General features: G+C 44.6%; 1 protein-coding gene and 1 long non-coding RNA gene across 3 annotated transcripts; one reads left to right on the plus strand and one right to left on the minus strand.

Annotated features, from left to right (window-relative positions):
- The first annotated feature begins 13 nt into the window (after nt 1-13).
- On the plus strand, nt 14-3955 carry LOC147203071 (uncharacterized). The gene is made up of 2 exons (XR_015101439.1): nt 14-339; nt 3332-3955. It is a non-coding gene; the product is annotated as an uncharacterized LOC147203071 (long non-coding RNA).
- On the minus strand, nt 2503-17086 carry reps2 (RALBP1 associated Eps domain containing 2). Of its 2 annotated transcripts, none has more exons than XM_086116320.1 (18): nt 16714-17086; nt 14893-15016; nt 14226-14341; nt 13612-13720; nt 13383-13502; nt 13228-13291; nt 12351-12513; nt 11907-11960; nt 11343-11418; nt 11124-11198; nt 10839-10890; nt 10599-10738; nt 10455-10516; nt 9636-9695; nt 6777-6863; nt 6561-6676; nt 5480-5585; nt 2503-3408 (listed from the first exon to the last, which is right to left on the minus strand). In XM_086116320.1, exons 1-18 carry the CDS (start codon nt 16915-16917, stop codon nt 3328-3330), a joined length of 1809 nt encoding a protein of 602 aa, XP_085972446.1. In that variant the 5' UTR covers nt 16918-17086; the 3' UTR covers nt 2503-3327. The 2 variants fall into 2 exon arrangements, with proteins under 2 accessions (XP_085972446.1, XP_085972445.1); XM_086116319.1 differs by having other exon boundaries at nt 10839-10911.
- Nucleotides 17087-17378: the final 292 nt, after the last annotated feature.

Genomic DNA, 17378 nt, shown 5'->3' on the forward strand with positions numbered 1-17378 from the left:
TGGTGCGTTGGTGTTGTGGTGGGCGTCTGTGCGCGTGTGGAGGTTAATCTTTCGCCGCGGCCTCTTCATTCAGATGTGCTGAATGCGTGTTTATCTAAATCCCGGCCGTCTGACAGGCTAAAGCTCTTCCTGTTGCCACGCTCGTGTCTGCCGCTAACGCTAGCGCTAGCGCAGAAATGCAACCTTTGCAAAGCCGCGGCCGGGGACAAAGGCTGCCACGACGCACCAGAGAGAGATGCCATGTCGTCATGCTTTTGGGGGGGACAAAAGGTCCAAGTTGCGCGCACAAAAGATGATAATCTGAGCTCTCGGCTCTGTGAGCAGTGAGGGATTAATTGGGTACGTATTGCTTTTTCTTTGGCTTTTTTTTCTGCTGACACTTATTTCGATACAGAAGGAAGTGCTTCCACAAGAAGATTACGCAGAGGAAGGAATTACATCGCGTTTAAAGTAGTCAGGACTTTGCGAGCCCAAAAGTATAAATCGGTAATGAGGCCCATTGCCGCATGCTGTGAGATGGAACACAGCAGATTTGATAACGATAATGACATTTGAAAAACAAAGGTCAAGAAGAGATGAAAACTATCTAGAATGAAAAACTCCAAACTATTTTAACCCCGGTGGATCCCGTATATAACTCTTGAGGCGACAAATGGCCGTCATATTTAGCCCCAGCTGTTCGTGTGCAATGCCAAGCAAATACTTGCAAGTGCTATTCATGGTCCAGCTACCTGCTGTTCATGACGCCATCGCGCTGTGTCGACTGCGGACGCTACGCTAATGGAGAGGCCCAGTAAAGTGAACGTAAGAAAATTGAAGCGTTTTGACAACCTTGCCAATTGTGAACAATTTAAAAAAAAAAAGAAAAGATGCTTTTCCATCCTGCAACAACGAGGCACTCTAAGAGACCACGTCAGCATGAAGCCCCTTTCCATACACTAGTTCTCAAGACGGAGTTTTCAAGAAAGATTCCTCTCCTCGCTCTTCACTATTGCACTAATGCTCTATCTGACATGTGCACTCAGGACAACGAGGCGCTCGAAACGAGCCACACAAGTGTGAAGCGTCTCTCCATACGCTGGCTGTCAAGTTGGACTGGCTGCCACACCAGCACAAAGCCTCCTGTCCATACTCTGGTTCTCAACTCAGCCTAAAAAAAACAAAAAAAAAACCCCAACCCCATCCTCCCTTTCCATCTTTCTCTGCTTGACGTGCCGCGCTCATGGCGGACAATGAGGCGCTGTGTAAAAGGGCCACACAAGCAAGAAGCGTCTGTCTACATGCTGGTTGTCAAGTTAGATTATATATATATTTTTAAAAAAGTTATCCCTTTCTTGCTCTCACGTCTTTCTCCGCATGATGCGCATGCACTCATGTCCGACAACGAGGCGCTCTAAAACAACAGAATTTGGATTTCATTCATACATTCGACCCACGAGGGCTAAAAAAAGAAATCATCATTTGAAGCCATTTCCCTTGTTTTCTTACTCACTCGGCCGTGGTCAAATCAAATGACATCGAGGGCTTTTGTTTACTCGTGGCGCCATCTGCACTTTTTCCACAGGAAGCACGTGTGAAAATTTCGATGAAGTCATGCAGATCATTTCATGCGCTGACCGCTTTGGCAAGCCTCTGATCATTTAGCGGGCCAGCCAGTTAGCGTGTGAGGTGTTTAATAGGGAGCCAAGTGTGTCAGAGGATATACTGGGGACAAACGGTGGCGGGTGCATCTGGGAATACGGCCATCGCGAATGCTCCCCTTGACTTTTTTTTTTTTTTTTTTGCTGCCTTGTTGTGTCTGCGTTTGGAAAACATCTGTTTTCATCCCACGTGCCTCCGCTGGGCCGTTTTGCGCACGTTGCCCTAATAGCAGGATGGGATCGGCATGTTGACATTTCCTCCTGTTGCTCTCCGAATTAGCCATCGGAGGATTGGCTAATTGCCCTTCGAGAAACAAGCCAGCTGTTTGACGAGAGCCGTCAACGGAGGCCCATTAGCGTGAATGCCAACAATACATGGCGGTCACTTGAGGCTTCGGAACTTGGCCAATATACATCAGAGCATATCTAAAGAGAGACCCTGATCCCTAACAAGTCATTAGGAACTTGGAATCTGTTCCCATTTGTACGAGGACAGAGCCGGTTCACTGGAAGAATAACAAAAACAACAACAACAAAAGATTTCTCTCTTCCTTTCCGGAAGAGTCGACTTATTTGGCACCGCTCTCTATTGATATGTTAAAACGGCAGCTAAATATTTTTGCGATGAAATCAACTTTTTTTTCCACCCCTGAACTAAAAATATATTTTAAGCTATATAGCATGAAAAAACATCCATCCATTTTTTTGATCCGCTTTATCCTCACAAAGGTCGCAAGGGGGGGGGGGGGGGGCGCTGGAGCCTATCCCAGCCGTCTTCGGGCAGTAGGCGGTGGGACACCCTGAAACGGTCGCCAGCCAAACGCAGGGCACACACAGACGAACAACCATGACATGACAAGTGTGAAAAATAAGCAACTTTATTAATCACTTTGATTCCAGTCTTCAGTTCAATACAAATTACAGAGTGGCTATGACATCACCATGACATCATCGTGACATCACGAGCAATGCGGCCCAAGCATTCCGTCGTTTCTACACGCAACCGATGTGAGAAGAAACAATAAGAAGAGTCCAAAGCGGCACCTGATCTTTGCATAGCACGTCTGCTGTCATGACTTCGGAGTCGAGTGCTGGTTTGCGACATTTTGTCTTCTTCGTGGCATTTCACGGTTTGGCAGGTACACAGGAAATAATCATGTACGAGTCGATAAAAACAAAAGGACGTTTGACATGAAGCGGAGGTAAATGAAATGTAAAAATTGAACAGTTTAACCTTGGCCTTCGATAAAATATTAGTGCGCTAACAGAAAAACGATTTTCGCTATTGTGCATATATATATATACACATACATATTTTGTTGTCGTTGAGAAAATTTTGAGAAATGTGCTTTTTGTTTGTTTGTTTTTCTGACTAAACATGTCCATCGGAGGTTCTCGTAGTCAGGCCATTCGCCTTTAACGAACAAAAGTGCTTTGCTGCCATCATGTGGCACCTGAACGCTATTACAAACCTTTTGGGGTGGGCGTCAATTACTTGTTGATTTTCGTTAAGACTTGAATACGAAATCTGAAGCTACGAAATTCGGAACAAAACACAAAAATGTAACCCAGGAGTTCAATTTGCGATCAGGCTCTCAGGAGCGAAATCGAACCGTACCACTTGTGCAAATATATTTTTACATGATTTCCGTCACTTGTACATTCGTCACGTCTTTGGATTTCCCAACTAGCTGCCGGCTGACGTGGAGGCCACGGGACGAAGTTGGTCCAGCTGGGTCTCCAAGGTGACCCTCTGGTGGCGAACCACCTGCAGCCAAAAGGAGGGAGGGATCACATGACCTCTGCGCTGGCGACAAGAAACGCCCACCTGCCCTCGGGTGCGCGCTGGCGTTCCTTTGTTTCTTTTTTGTTTGTTTGTTTGGGGGGGGGGGCGGGGGGGTTCCATTCACAGAAGTCCCGTGGCTCAGCACAGCCAAGGAATTCTCGTGCAAATGTTACACACGTTTGGACGGAACGGGGACATAAAAATGCGTCATTTTGATGTACTTCAAGATTCTTCAAGTAAAAATGCTTTGGGACAACGATTTTGTACAATTCTCCGCTGTTTGATTGGCCACGTTATCGTGGCTTTCGTCATTCTCACTTTAAATGCTTCTGCTTTTGAAGTAAAAAATATAATTCATTTTACATTTGAAATTCCAATCCAATGTGATGATTGATGCCTTATGGATTTTTGTGGGCTATCCTTCAACATCTTTTCTTGATGTGAGCCATGTTTCGTTGTATTCGTAGCTCATGTGGCGAGCCAATTAAGAAAAAAAATAAAAGTGTGCAAGCGGCCCCTGGCCCCCGTACTTTGGACCCCCTTCTACTCAACCCTGCTTCTAACAGGTGACAAAGCCTTGGCAAAAGCCTTCACCCGCAGCTCTCTCGTTTCCAATCCGCTATTTGTTGCATTTGGGACATGAGCCGTCTCATATTTTCAAGTGGACAGTTGAGAATGCCGGCGGCCGGTGTGGCGTTCCCGCCGGGCTCGCTCTCTAAATAAAGACGCGCACTTGCTATTCTCTCAAATTCCAAACAAGCCTTGCGGAACGCCGTAGAATCGGGCCCGCAGGAGATGTGACCTCATGACTGTCATTCCTTTCGGCGTTGCGCTATCCTATCAAACGCACACGAGAGCGCCGAGGCTTTCACCGCTGGATCGTTTACAAGAAGGAATGGCGGGCACGTGACAGGTGTACCGAGCACACGGGCGTACAGATAAACTGCAATCTTGGAATGGAATACTCAGTAACTAATTATACTTTGATCACATTTTAAGTATCTGTACTTTACTTGGTTATTATACTTTGGGCAATTTCTACTTTCACTCTGGCACATTTCCGAAATAAAATTGTCTTGATGACACATTTCCGTAAACTTCGTTAGGACAAAATAAAATCGCGACAGTAAAATGGCGCAAAAATTGCAGCGCTTCAAACGGATTTTTGGGAGATTTCGGTAAAGATAAACAGGATACGCACATTTAAAATAAAAGTTTTTGGGGTAAGTCGTCTTTATTGGATGGCAGGGCTAACACGTGCTAGCTAACTTAGCTAATTGGACAACATTTGACCACATCACTGAATTAAATCAGATTTTTTTTTTCTCTATCAGAAATTTCACTTACCGTTCTTTTGGGAATGTAGCCCCCCCTAACCCCTCACCCCCCATCCCCGCGCGTGATAAACAAGAGATTACTGTGTAAGTACATTAGCTAACTAACGTCAAAACCATTTATTAGCGTGGACATGAAATTCTCGGATGTTCTTTCCACCTGGCTGCCACTCATCGCGACAACTCATTTTGAAATGCAGTGGCACGTGAATCCGCGCTGACGATGAAGAAATCACTACGCAGCTTCCAACTAGAGATTTGACGTTGTCTTAAATGATTCAATGAATCATTTCAACCGCACTTTTGATGAAGTAACGAGGTAACTTTCCTTCTACTTGAGTGATTTCCTGTAAAGATACTCAAGTATCACTTTGAGGTACAACAGCGCTAAATTGATTGCTGTCATGGACCCGCCTCGACCTCAGGCTTGCGTGGCGGCACCGACGAGCGCCTTTTGAGTGGCGCCGACTCGACGAAGCGTTGGACGGACTCTCTCGCGTTTGGCCGAGAAGTGTTGGAACAACGTTAAAATGTGAAAAATCGCACGGCTGTGCTTGGGAAGAAAAGACCGGCCGTCAGGTCGGCAAGTTTTGGACTGGCATCGCAGAGTGACCCGAGTCATGATCAATCCTGAACCACGATTGGCGTGTATTTCCTTTTTTATCCTCTCCCCACGAAGCGGCATGACGCCTCGACGAAAACTGTGAATGTCAGCCTACCTTGAGCTGCTGCTGGAGTTCGCTGTTGAGTCGTGTCAACACGGCGTTGGTTTCCTTGTTTTTACGGATTGCCATCTGGATCTCCTTCTTCTGCCTGGATGGCGTTCTGTGACAGACAGACAGACTTCACTCAGCCTCATCCGGGTCCAAACAACAAAGCGAGATGTGCAAATAAAGCCACGTCCCCCCACCCCACCAAAAAAAAACCCCTCTGCAATCTGCGTTTGTTTGTGAGCAGCTGTTTTCGAGCGGGTTGAGGCCTTAAGATAAATAAAGTCAAAGTCGCGTGTTGACGCCGAGAGAAGTGGCGGATGCGGAATGCGATTTTCAATGAGCCGTCTGGAGACACGAGCGCATATGTTGCAGTCATTTTGGAGAGGGCCCGTAAAAGCGAAATAGCTGTGAGGCCTCACAAAGTGCTTGCAGTCCACTGATCATCAAAATCAGGAGACCCCAGAAAGGGCAAGTTTGTTCCACCACCGTCAAACAAAGCAAGCCATTTTCAACACATTCCATTGCTCAATAATTTGAACAATAAATAAAATAACACCCACGTGTGGCCTGACCAATAGTGTAGATCTGTGGGGAAAAAACATGAAATTTACCTAATTGTGATATGACGTTTCGGCCCGATGTCCATGACATATAATCTCAACAAATATTTGCATGTCTGATTAAAAAAAAAAAATTCCTCTCTTTTTTTTTCCCCTGAGAGAATATAGATTTTTTTTTGGATTGTCTGTTGTCTGATTTTTTTTATCATTTTATTGACATTTTTAAAATATTTTTGACAGTATTTCAAGTTATCAGATTTTCATCTGTTTTTGTTAAAGTTTCTTCTGTTTTTTGGGGGGGATTTTTGCCTCTTCAGATTTTTATTCATTTTAAAATGAATTTGCCTACAGTACTTTTTGGCCAAACGTTTGACGATGTTTCAAATTTTCAATATTTTCTTCCATATTTTCATCAGCTTTTTGTCTGTTTTAAGTAGTAAAGTCACCGATCGCAGCCAGGCACATATTTCACCTCTTCTGTGCCGCTTTTGCGGGGATATTGCTGCATGAAATTGTTATTGACTAACTTTTGAGTGGATTTTAGAAAAGAACCCGTCGGTGGCGCCAAGCACTCCACATTCTGGCTGTCAGGTCGGAACTTCCTTCGGACCGGCTTCTGCGGAGCTTGATTGCGATTTAGCTCCTGCAAAAGGCACACAAGACATGTCGCGGTGAGAATTAAAAAAAAAAAAAAAAAGTAATAATAATAAATAAGATCTATGAGCTATGACATATTTTTCAACCTGTTGGGAAGCATCGGACAAGTCTTCAGTACTTTGGTTATATCGAAAGCATAGGCAGCGTTCTTCTGGTTTCACACTGCTCTGCTCCTGCAAAACACAATCCCAATAAAATAAAATAAAAATAATCCAGGAAAATGTTTAAGAATTTGGTTGAATGACATAGATGACATTTTCATATTCATAAATAAGAGGCACCCGGTCACTTCTTGGTGGCAAAAAGTGAGTGACTCCTGCAGCCCAATGATACGTTTTTTTTTCTTTCAATTGACTATACTTTTTACTCCTGTATTTTTGTGAAGGAACTACATTCAGCCTCATTCCATTTCCTATTTTAAACTGCAGCAATATTGAGAAAAGGTTGATGCATTGCGCAATCATAATGAGTAAAGCGCACGCACAACTCTTATGACACGGCAGGAAACAAACGACTGATAACAATAAAACAGAATTAGCAAAGACTATGCTAAAGACGATTGCTGCTCGGCATGGTGGGAAAGATTCATTATTGGGAGGATGACATTCGAATTTTTGGCCCGTCTATGCAAGTTAGGCACCTAAGACATGCAAACGTTGGCCAGTGGAGCAGAAAGAAAAATATATATATGATTTGAGCTTGTTAGGCTTGTAGACTCAAAGGCACTGCCTCGGTCAAATGACAGGTTGGTTTTAATTCACGAGTGCTGCTGCCCTCAAGTTTGTATGATGTCACGGCCCTCGGACAAACTGCGCTCATCCGCAAACCTTAATGAGGACAGGCGCTTTCGAAAATGGACGACAGATCAGAAAACGACTTCAAAACACTGCCTGTACAGTTAGGGAAGGTCTTTCGGATGAAGAGCTCCCAGCGTCATTCTGAACAGGATGAAAAAGGTCCCGATAGGCACCTTTAAGCTCTTTACTCTCAACCGACGAGCCCGTGAAGTACTTCCGCTCGCCCCTACGCGTGAATTTCTTATCAGCGATCGCGAGATTAGCTCTGGCGAGCTCAAGTCGGCTCCGTTTCCTTCTCATCGGGAGGGATTGGGTGGATTGAAGACGCTCGTGTTGAGGAGTTAACTGACCTCAATGCGGCGTCACGCTTGAAGCGCTTCTCAGTCATTCTGATGCCTTAAACGGGCTCATGGCGCTGCAGTTCACTGTACAAGCGGGGGGGAGGGGGGAGGGAATAAAAAAAAAAAGGGAACTTAAGGAATAGACGGAGCTGCCATTCGCTGCACCGCTGGATAGTGTGGAAACACTGGAAAGGCTGTGTTGAAGTCCGGGCGGTAAACCGTAAACTCACTTTGGAATCAGCACAGCTTTTGAGTAGAAGATGAAGAGTGGCAAATCTGTTACTATTATTCAAAGATGCGCTACTTTCTGACATGTAAATACGCCTCTCGTTTATCCGCTTTGTGGTCAGAAATGGATGGTTTTGGGGAAATCAACCCCTGTTCTTTCTTCTGCTGATTACTTAAGAAGCGGAAAAGCTAGAAGCAAACTTGTTTTACTTCGGGTGAAAGAAGGGTCGACTCTTCCGTTTGGTCGGTACAGTACTTCATTTGTCAGAGAACAAAATATTTGGTCGGTCCTGGAAGAGCAGTCAAAATTATGAGCACCCAAGACCCCATGCAAAAGTCTTTTTTTTCCCGGGTTGGGGCGGGGTCTTGAAAGAATCGACTTAATTGTAATTTCTATGCTAGAATTAAAAAAGAAATTATACAAAATTTCTTCTCCTGTATTACACGATTCTTTTTTTTTTCTTAAATTTTTTGGGGGGGAAACAAGCCTAGTTTTCTTTACTGCTAATAAATCAACACACATTATTCGTCACGTCATAAATATACTCGACAGCATTGACAGAGCCACGTGAAATTCAGCAAATGAAAGTTTGGCTGTGTTTTTAGAAAATGAAAGCTAGCATTCGTGTCCATTGACCTCCGTTTCTCAGCGAAGACTCAATGACTCCTAACGAGACCTTGAGTTGCTTTGACTTTTTGACGTTGTGCAGTTTGGTGCCTTGGATGTCTCTGCTCGCAAATCCGACAGATTTTGCGTGGGGGATGTGAAGGGGGGGGGGACTATTTTTAACATCTATAATGCGCCACTGCCATTCTCTGAGGGGCCGCTTTCAATGTCTGTTGATTTTAGTTGAACACACACACACACACACACACCAGCTATTAGCCCATTCGGGACAGTCCAGCCCGCTGGGTTTTTAATGAAGGGGAATAAAAAGGGTCGGCGAAGCAGTAGCCCTAGCGCTAATAGACTCTGTGATGCCAGATCGGGTTGCACAAGAGTCCGGTGACTTCATATATGAGTCGGAGAGATTTTGTCCCGCAGGGGCGAGCGTACGAGCGTCGAGGCCTGCCGGGCTGCATGCGCTGCAGAGCGGGAAAGCGCCACGTGCCACGAGAGGGATAAAAAGCAGAGACGGACAATCAATCACGTCTTCTCCGAGGAACCTGTCAATGCTATGAAGGAAAAATACACTTGAGAGAAAAAAAGTAAAAAGCTGTTTGGTTGAATTTTTTGTTATGTGTCTGGAAAATTTTCATATGTATTTAATCAGGGCTCCTTTTTTGTTATTACACAAAAATAACTTGATGGGATGGGATCAACAGACGGTACTCACTCTTTGGGTACTCACCCAGACAAAGTTCCAATTCCACGTGCACTTTTGATGTTTGAAATTACATTTCACACAAGGACCAAAATATTGTGAACAAAAAACCTTTCTCTCTGACGCGGATGATGATTGGCCGAGCTGTTATAGCGCCAACTACTGGCGAGGAGTACTTCCTGAATTATTATTATGAATGAGATGACAATATGGCTTGGATGGGCGCCTTTGAGAGACCTCCGATCTCCGCTCACCTCTTTTCTGAAGCGACTGAAGTCTGCAAAGTTGGGCTGCTGTACTTGGGTCGGAGGAACCTGAGATGACAAAGAGACAAAACGCAACCGGCATTGCGAGGCGACAACAGAAACATCAAACGAAAAAAAACAAAAATCACACACAGTGGAAACACCAAACACTTCCGAGTTCTTATGATTTGGAATTCAACCAACATTTGAGGGAAACTAAAGCTTGTTCAATTGCCACTCCCAGTTGAAGTCTCCTATAAATCATTAAACAACGTGAGTGACTTGTGCATAGCGCACAAAAGTCTGCTAGCTTAATGCTAACACAACGTGAAATGGCATAGACAGACTAATGAAACTAGAATCAATATCTCGTTAGTTATAAACCTTAAAAAAAAAAAATATATATATATATATATATATATATATATATACATTTGAACACTGATGGTGAAGCAACACATTCATACAGACAGAGAATATATATATATATATATATAGATATATTCAGGGCTCCAGATTAACTTTTCTTTTATTTTGTTTTTTACTAGGAACATAGTGGTCCCTAACATTAACATTTAGGGATGCACACTGTACGTTGACTTGCCAAATAAATATTCATTCCACTCATTTTCTCAATATTATTGACAAAAATATTTTTTTAAAGAATCTGCTGATCCACTGGTCGCACACAGGGGCGAGTCGATGAAAAGTTCACTTGCACTCTCTTCAAACGTGTCATTTTAAGCAGAAGCATGATCAAGGAATGAATTCAACTTGTAAGTCAGGGTACCGCCGCATCTTGATTATTTCAAAAGGGTCAAATCAAACCTGCGAGGCGGACGGTCTCGGAGGCAGCGTTGGAGGAGGGAGCAACCATCCACTCTTCGCCCCTTCCAAACCCACGAAAACAATCACGCTCAGTACCACCAGTACTGTCATCATCGGTCAGTTGTGGCAGTGAGTGAAAGGCACCTGGCGCCCCCTGCTGGAAAAGCTTGTTGAGGTCCAACGAGGAGGCTCTGGAGTGGCTTTTCTTCTGGGGTCGAGGCGGCGGCGCGGGAGGCTCCTCTGCCTTCCTCATGGCGGTGTCAATGAAAGTGCTGGAGTAGGACCTTGCAAAGGGACAGACGTACCACAAGTGAAGCAGGCGCCGCAGCTCAGCCCGTTCGCCTGACATTCTTTTTTTTTTTTTTTTCCCACGCCCATCCAAACCTTGGTCGGGTTTTCGTCTTGCTTTGCGGATCGAGGTCCTGAGAGGATGGCTCTGTCGGGAGGAGCACGTTTGCTTTCAGAGCACAACAACAACAACAAAAACGTCCTCATCATCTCATCACATTTTGTGAATGATGTCAACTTTAATCATTTTTAATCTATTTAATATGATTTTTAATATTCAACAATCCATCCAAAAAATATTAGCTTTGTATGTGATGTTGTGATTGATTAGTGTTGATTTTTTTTTTTAATTATTCATAATGAATCGTTTCTCTGCATTACCTGGCCTGTGGGAAAAGGTGGAAAATTGCAGAGTGGCTCCTTCTTTTAATGTCTCGACGCCCCTGAAACTGCATTCTGCAGGATGACAATGATCAGCAAAATCATCAGGCAAGATGAAAGCCCGACGGTGCAAAATGAATCGCCGTTCGCCATCCAGCGATTTTTCTCTCCGGGGAGGGCTTTAGCTCTTATTTTCAAATGAATAATTCTTGAACAAACCTTGTTTTTTGAAGGCTTCTTCTTTGCAATCTTGTTTGGTCCCAGCCACACTTGTTGGCAGCTTGATGCTCTGATCCTACAACCGACATGACAGTCATCACAAATTAGTAGTTGTCATTATCATTAGATTTTATTTCCTTTAGACTTCCGTTTTCGAAATGCAATTAGTTTGAACTACTTTTTAGAGGTACATTTTTTTATGAACTTAGATGTTTTTTTTAATCTAAAAAGGTTTACATTGGTTTTTATTAGTGTTAGTATTAGCTTTAGTTTCTGTACTGCCGATTTTTTTAATGCGGCATTGTTCGTATACAACTAGAGGGAGCGTGCCGTGACAAAATAAATAAATGAATAAATAAATGAAACCTCAACGTTTCAAATTTGATGGTCAAAAAAAAAAAAAAAAAAAACCATGCAAAATTCCGTACCACCTATTACACTGAAAATCTCTCCAAAGAGACACAATGGTCAATGGGAGTGAGCCGATATTAATGTAAATGGCGCCCCCTGCAGGCATCAATGAGACACAGCACATTCAAGTACACGTGGTGCATGTGGGTGTACCTTCTTACGAACTCCTGTTGTGCCATCGTCAAAGACGACCAGAAGCTCCGCACGCTGAGGAAAAAATAAAATAAAATGGTGAGTTTAAACCATCGCCACACATCTTGTCGGCAAATCGTCAGTGACCCTCTCAAGGTCAAACTCAAAGCCTGCGGTCATACCGATCTCGATGACATCATTTTCTTCACAGAGGATAAAGAATATATGAGTGTGAGTAGGATTAAAATATGTCTATTCATGCATATCTCCACCATTTGTGTTTGAATATCCATCCTTGAAGAGTTCACACCGCCACACAGATGCTGAGCATGAGCCTGTCCATAGCATTTTGCATGGTTTGTTAGCATTAAGCTAAATGAACATATTTGAAGCAAAGCTATGTGTTGTGTTAACTACACATAGTTATATTCAAATGGGAATGGCATGAAACTTTTGTTCACATACTTGAGGGGGGCCGTCCTCATCTGGTGGTCCGAATTTGGGATGCAGGCCGAAGGGAAGGCTTTCGGGAAGAGGATAGCCGTTCTTGCGGGCCACAATCAAGTGGAAGGCGGCGCAGAACTCCGGGAAGGTTAAAGCGCCATCACGGTCCACATCGCTCAGCTCCCTGAGAGAAACGACAGTTCGAAAAAGGTTGGGAAACTGTAAACAAGAAGTAAATCTTAACTGGAACTGAATCTTTTTTTTTTTTAATGAGGAAAAAGAACCATAAAAGAAACACTTTAAAAAAATTAAACAATTCATCAGTACTGCGGCAAAGATTCCTTAGGAGACCACTAGGGAGAGCCCTCACTTTGAGAATCACTGCTTTAGACAAAACATGCTAATAAACTGAGCTCAAACCATCCAACAAGACAATTCCAAGTAACATTGCCCAAAATGTGACCCAAACGATGCCTCAGTTTAAAAGTCGCTGTCATAAGCATACCAACTCAGACTCAGTAGAAAAGAAAACAAAACATAGTTGAAAAAATGATGGTGATCTCAGCAGTCTCGGCTAACTTAGCGGCTAGTCCTGTGTGGCTGACAACTTCACATATTTTGTCACGAGTTGTACTACGATGTGGCACAAAAAAATGTGGCGATAATGAGATGATGTCATGTCCCTAATCTCTTTTAGTCCATTTTATTGTGATCAAGGATTAAGGAACACAAGCTAAATGTATTTTAGCGTGTTAGCATGCAGCACAGTGTACTATGTTTAGCTTCCAAAAGCCTCCCTGTTTTAGTCCAAATAATTTACCACCTTTTTAAATTAAAACCTGTCTCTAACTGAATTTCCCTCAATAGAATAAATAAAGAGAGTAAAAGTATCACTTGCCAAATGTGTGACAGTTCTGGTATGGGAAGTTTGGACTTTGTGAAGAAGTTCTTTGCAACAGCACCTGGAAAAAAAAAGGTTAAGTTTAAGTGAATATTGTATGGATAATATGTAAAAAGTACATTTGGGGGTTGGGGGTGGGTGTGTCGTTATACCCAGAATTAGAGCCCCCAGGTCAGGCTGCAGACTTTTAAACTGATTGGTGTAATATTCCCGCTGTTCCTCTGTGATCCTCCAGGGGTCGTCATCGTCACACTCTCGCTGGTCCCCCTTCTCTACAGTTGACATTGATTGTGCGATTCAGCGCAGCGTCCAAATTGGAGGCTAAACCCCCAGAATATTCCGGACTCACAGCTCGAGCTGTTTCCGAGAACTACGGCATACCCATGTGCGATTCGGCCATCTGTCTTTCCTTTGGCGTGGTGTACTGGTGGGTGTGGTACGCCAGCGGGGAGCAAGGCGGCGAGCTGCCAGGCAGCGCCGGTGGCGGCTCCTATCGAAACGGGAGACGAAACACATTGCAGACCTGAACTAAAAATGAGGACAAAAACGAGCATTCAAGACTGTTTTCTCAATCGCTCCGACTCGGTCAAACGCCAGAAGTTTGTTTGTTTATGAGTGGAAGGCTCTTTCTCCTCGTGTGACGTCGTGGTGAAAAATCTATTCCACTTTTCAGTTTGCGTCATGTTCGTTTTGTCCGTGTGCAGTTGCCGCAACGTGTCTTCACGCTTCATTTGTGGAACATTTTGTCCTCCGCTAATCTCCCAGAATGGAGGCATTTTCTGCTTTAATGTTTTTGGCGGTGCGGAATGTCTCTTTTTAGCTTCATTCTCAAAGTATTAATTGACTGACTTGCCGGTAGTGGCATGACAAACAACACCGCTCTGTGGACGGCTACGCAAGGCTAAAAGCAAATGTGTGATATCCGATATGGTTGACATGAAAGAATATTAAATGAGAATTGAGCATGAGGACATGCGGCGGGAAATCCAGATTACCTTCTGCTCCAAACATCGGCTCCTGTCGCACCGGGCCTCGATGCCGCCGGGCGTGTTGGCGACGTATCTCATTTCTGGCTCCGTCGTGATCCCCACAAATCTGGGCAGAGGTAGATCTGCAATCGAGACGTGTTATTAGGAGGCCTCACCGTAGTACAGTTGAAGAAAAAAAAAAGACAAAGAAGTAACAGCTAAACTTACTTTTGTAACAATTATAGATTGAAAAAATGTGTTAAACATGGATGCACCCAAAGACACGTAAAAAGAACGTGAGGCTGCCTGCATTCGAACGTCATCTTTCACGCTACGCGACGCACTCGTCCTTGTTTACGAACGTTCACCATGGAAACCGCTGACCCAAAATGGCCGCCACATCCCACAATGCCACGCACTTCCCAAAACATTGAGTACCGTATGCGAAAAGGTGCTCCGCAGTGACTTGCCCACCAACATTTACATGCTGCCTTGTACTTATTTTTAACCACGCAGCGCTTATAATGACATAAATGCGACGTTTAAGTGTTGAGTGAGCAAAAGATGTGAACCGATCGCTGACGGCCGTGAACACGAGGGCGAGCTCTTCCCACGCATGACCTGCGTCGCCTCCAGATTACGCCGCAATCCCGTCAGGTTGAAAATAATCTCTTGATCTCCTCTGGAGACTTACTGGCCGATGTGCTCTGCAGGCGGACGGGCAGGCCGGCCTGGGCGGCGGCGAGCAGCTTGAGAGCCACGTAGAACTGAGCGGTGCCAAAGTAGCCCAGGCTCTTTGCACCGCACACTTCTGTCACCTGGAGAGAGGATGGGAAAAAAAAAATGCGCATCAAAAGGCAATCAGATCTTGGAGTTCAAACCCGATGGCGAAATTGGGAGTGACAGTCCAAGCGAAGACGAGGGGTGATGACACCTCGACTGTATACAAAGTGATGTACACGGAGCAAAAATAATTCATACAACAACAATGAATTAACAATGAAGACAGTAGGAAGCACAAAAACAGTTAAACGCAAGTCTCAGGCCGAGTCAAAATGAGTTTTAAGATGAGCAGCGAGGGGGCTCGCCAAACGTTCAGCGGGAGGTCAATCCAAAGAGAGGGACTGGCGACGGAAAAGGACTACAGTGGCGCTTAAAAGTCTACACACCCCTGTTCAAATGCCGGCCTCTCCGCTGTCGGGCTGCTAACAACAATAACCTCATTATATGTACTTGTGAAAGGTTAATAAAGTTCATCCGCTCAACAGGAATGCGATCCCGGAGTTGAGATTTTTTCACAAAAGACTCTGTGACTGGATTTACATCTCAACAATCATTTTCTTGGGACCTATGGTTAGAAAATAAGAATTTGGCAAAACACTTGCACAACACGACTGAAAACGGGAGCAAAAAAACACAAAAGATAACTTGATTTTCATTGCATGGTCACCACGTGAACTGATGGTGGCCGGATGTTGTGAAGAGGTGAAGCGTCTGAAGTACATTCCCAACAAAGCAAAAATAAAACAAAAACAAATTGACTGAGAATCGCCTCCAGACTTGAAAAATACATTAGATAGCGCACTACCACTTTTTAATGGAAAATCTGAGTCGGAAAAGCCGCATTTCCAAAATAATGATCGCGAGTACAAGAGTCACCCAGCACGCATCCTGCCCAAGGTCCAAAGGGCCTGCTGTCAATCAAGGAAGGAAGCCGCAGAAGCTCCGTGCCAAACTTCCTGCTGGAGCACACCAAGAGACACAATAGGATGGTAACGGACCCCCGGAAAACCCACACCGGCATTAAGCCACAAATCTGTTCAAACTGCCTTTATTTATATTCCTGATAACTCAGCAAAAACAGTCACAGCAACAAGCTCATAAAACTGCTGCGCCTCGCTTCAGCTAGCATAGCATGCGCTCAAAGATAGAGGACATTCAGCGGATTTGTGGAAGGCATTTTTGTGTAAAATGTTTGTTTAGCAAAACATGATGGCTAGCGTGCTAGCTAACACCAGCGTGCTACAAATTTCAGCATTAAAGAAAGGCTCACGTCAGTGCCATAAATACACACATTTATTAACTGGTTTTTTTTTTGCTCGATCGGCGATTGAAAAGTGGGGTACTAACAAGTGGTACAAATGGCAGGCTCCCTCTGGTGGTATGCAAAAGCATCATTGCATGTCTTGGGTTTTTGAAAACACTTAGGCTTTATACATTACTGTACTTTAATGTTGAAGAAGATGGTGTTAGTAAGAGTGCTACGAATTAATTTTGGTGGTGGTACATTAATTAGTGTAAAAAGTTTGACAACTACTGCACGAGATAACATTTAGACTACACAATTATCCTTTGTAACCACGGTTTGCTTTTCTTACAAATGTTATATTTTGTGTTGTGCCGTGACTTATTTCCAATGTTGTGCCTCAGCTAGCGGTTGGGTGTCAAGGTGTTCCCCAGCACGACCCCCCCCTCCCCCCGCGCCACCCCCACACGACCACCTCGACACACTCACCTTGTGCAGCACGTCAGCAGGCAGCTGGGACGCCTTGAAGAGCTCTGCCACTTTGGATGAGGACAGCTGCTTCCCGGAGGGATCCGCCTGACAAAGCCCGTGCAGAGCTGAGTAGTACCGCTGCTCGTGCTCATGCAGCGGGATCAGACCCCCGGCGCACACCGCTGCAGCCACCGCGCCACCGCCGCCGCCTTCCTGCTCCATTTGTTCGCTCCTCACCACCACCGCCACTACCGCCGCCGCCGCCGCCGCCAAGGCTGCGCTACAACCGAGAGCTCCTACTTCAATAAATGCTCATACCCGGGCTACTGTTCTCACCTCAGCTGCGGATCATTCACTCCCTGCTGACGGTCACGTTCCCATCAAGCTACGATGCCACGCCGCGGCTGCTGGGGGCGGTAGAGCACTGAAATGCATTCAACATTCATGCTCAAGAGTGCTACATGCTAACGTAGCGAGCTAAAACGACCAAATACTGTACTCAAATGCCAACAGTATCGCAAATCACCAGATGAGGTACAAAATAGAGGTAGTCATTCATTTGCCAAAATTTAATCATTTAATGGGTGAATTTAAAAATACTTCCTGGCAATAACGCCCCCCCCATTTCTGTCCCTTTGTTTTACAGTTGTCAGTGCCAACATAGCCTGTTCGCAGGATCGTTG

This window comes from Hippocampus guttulatus, chromosome 7 (assembly GCF_054856545.1).
Source record: "Hippocampus guttulatus isolate MCC_2025c chromosome 7, RoL_Hgut_1.0, whole genome shotgun sequence".
NCBI lineage: Eukaryota > Metazoa > Chordata > Actinopteri > Syngnathiformes > Syngnathidae > Hippocampus > Hippocampus guttulatus.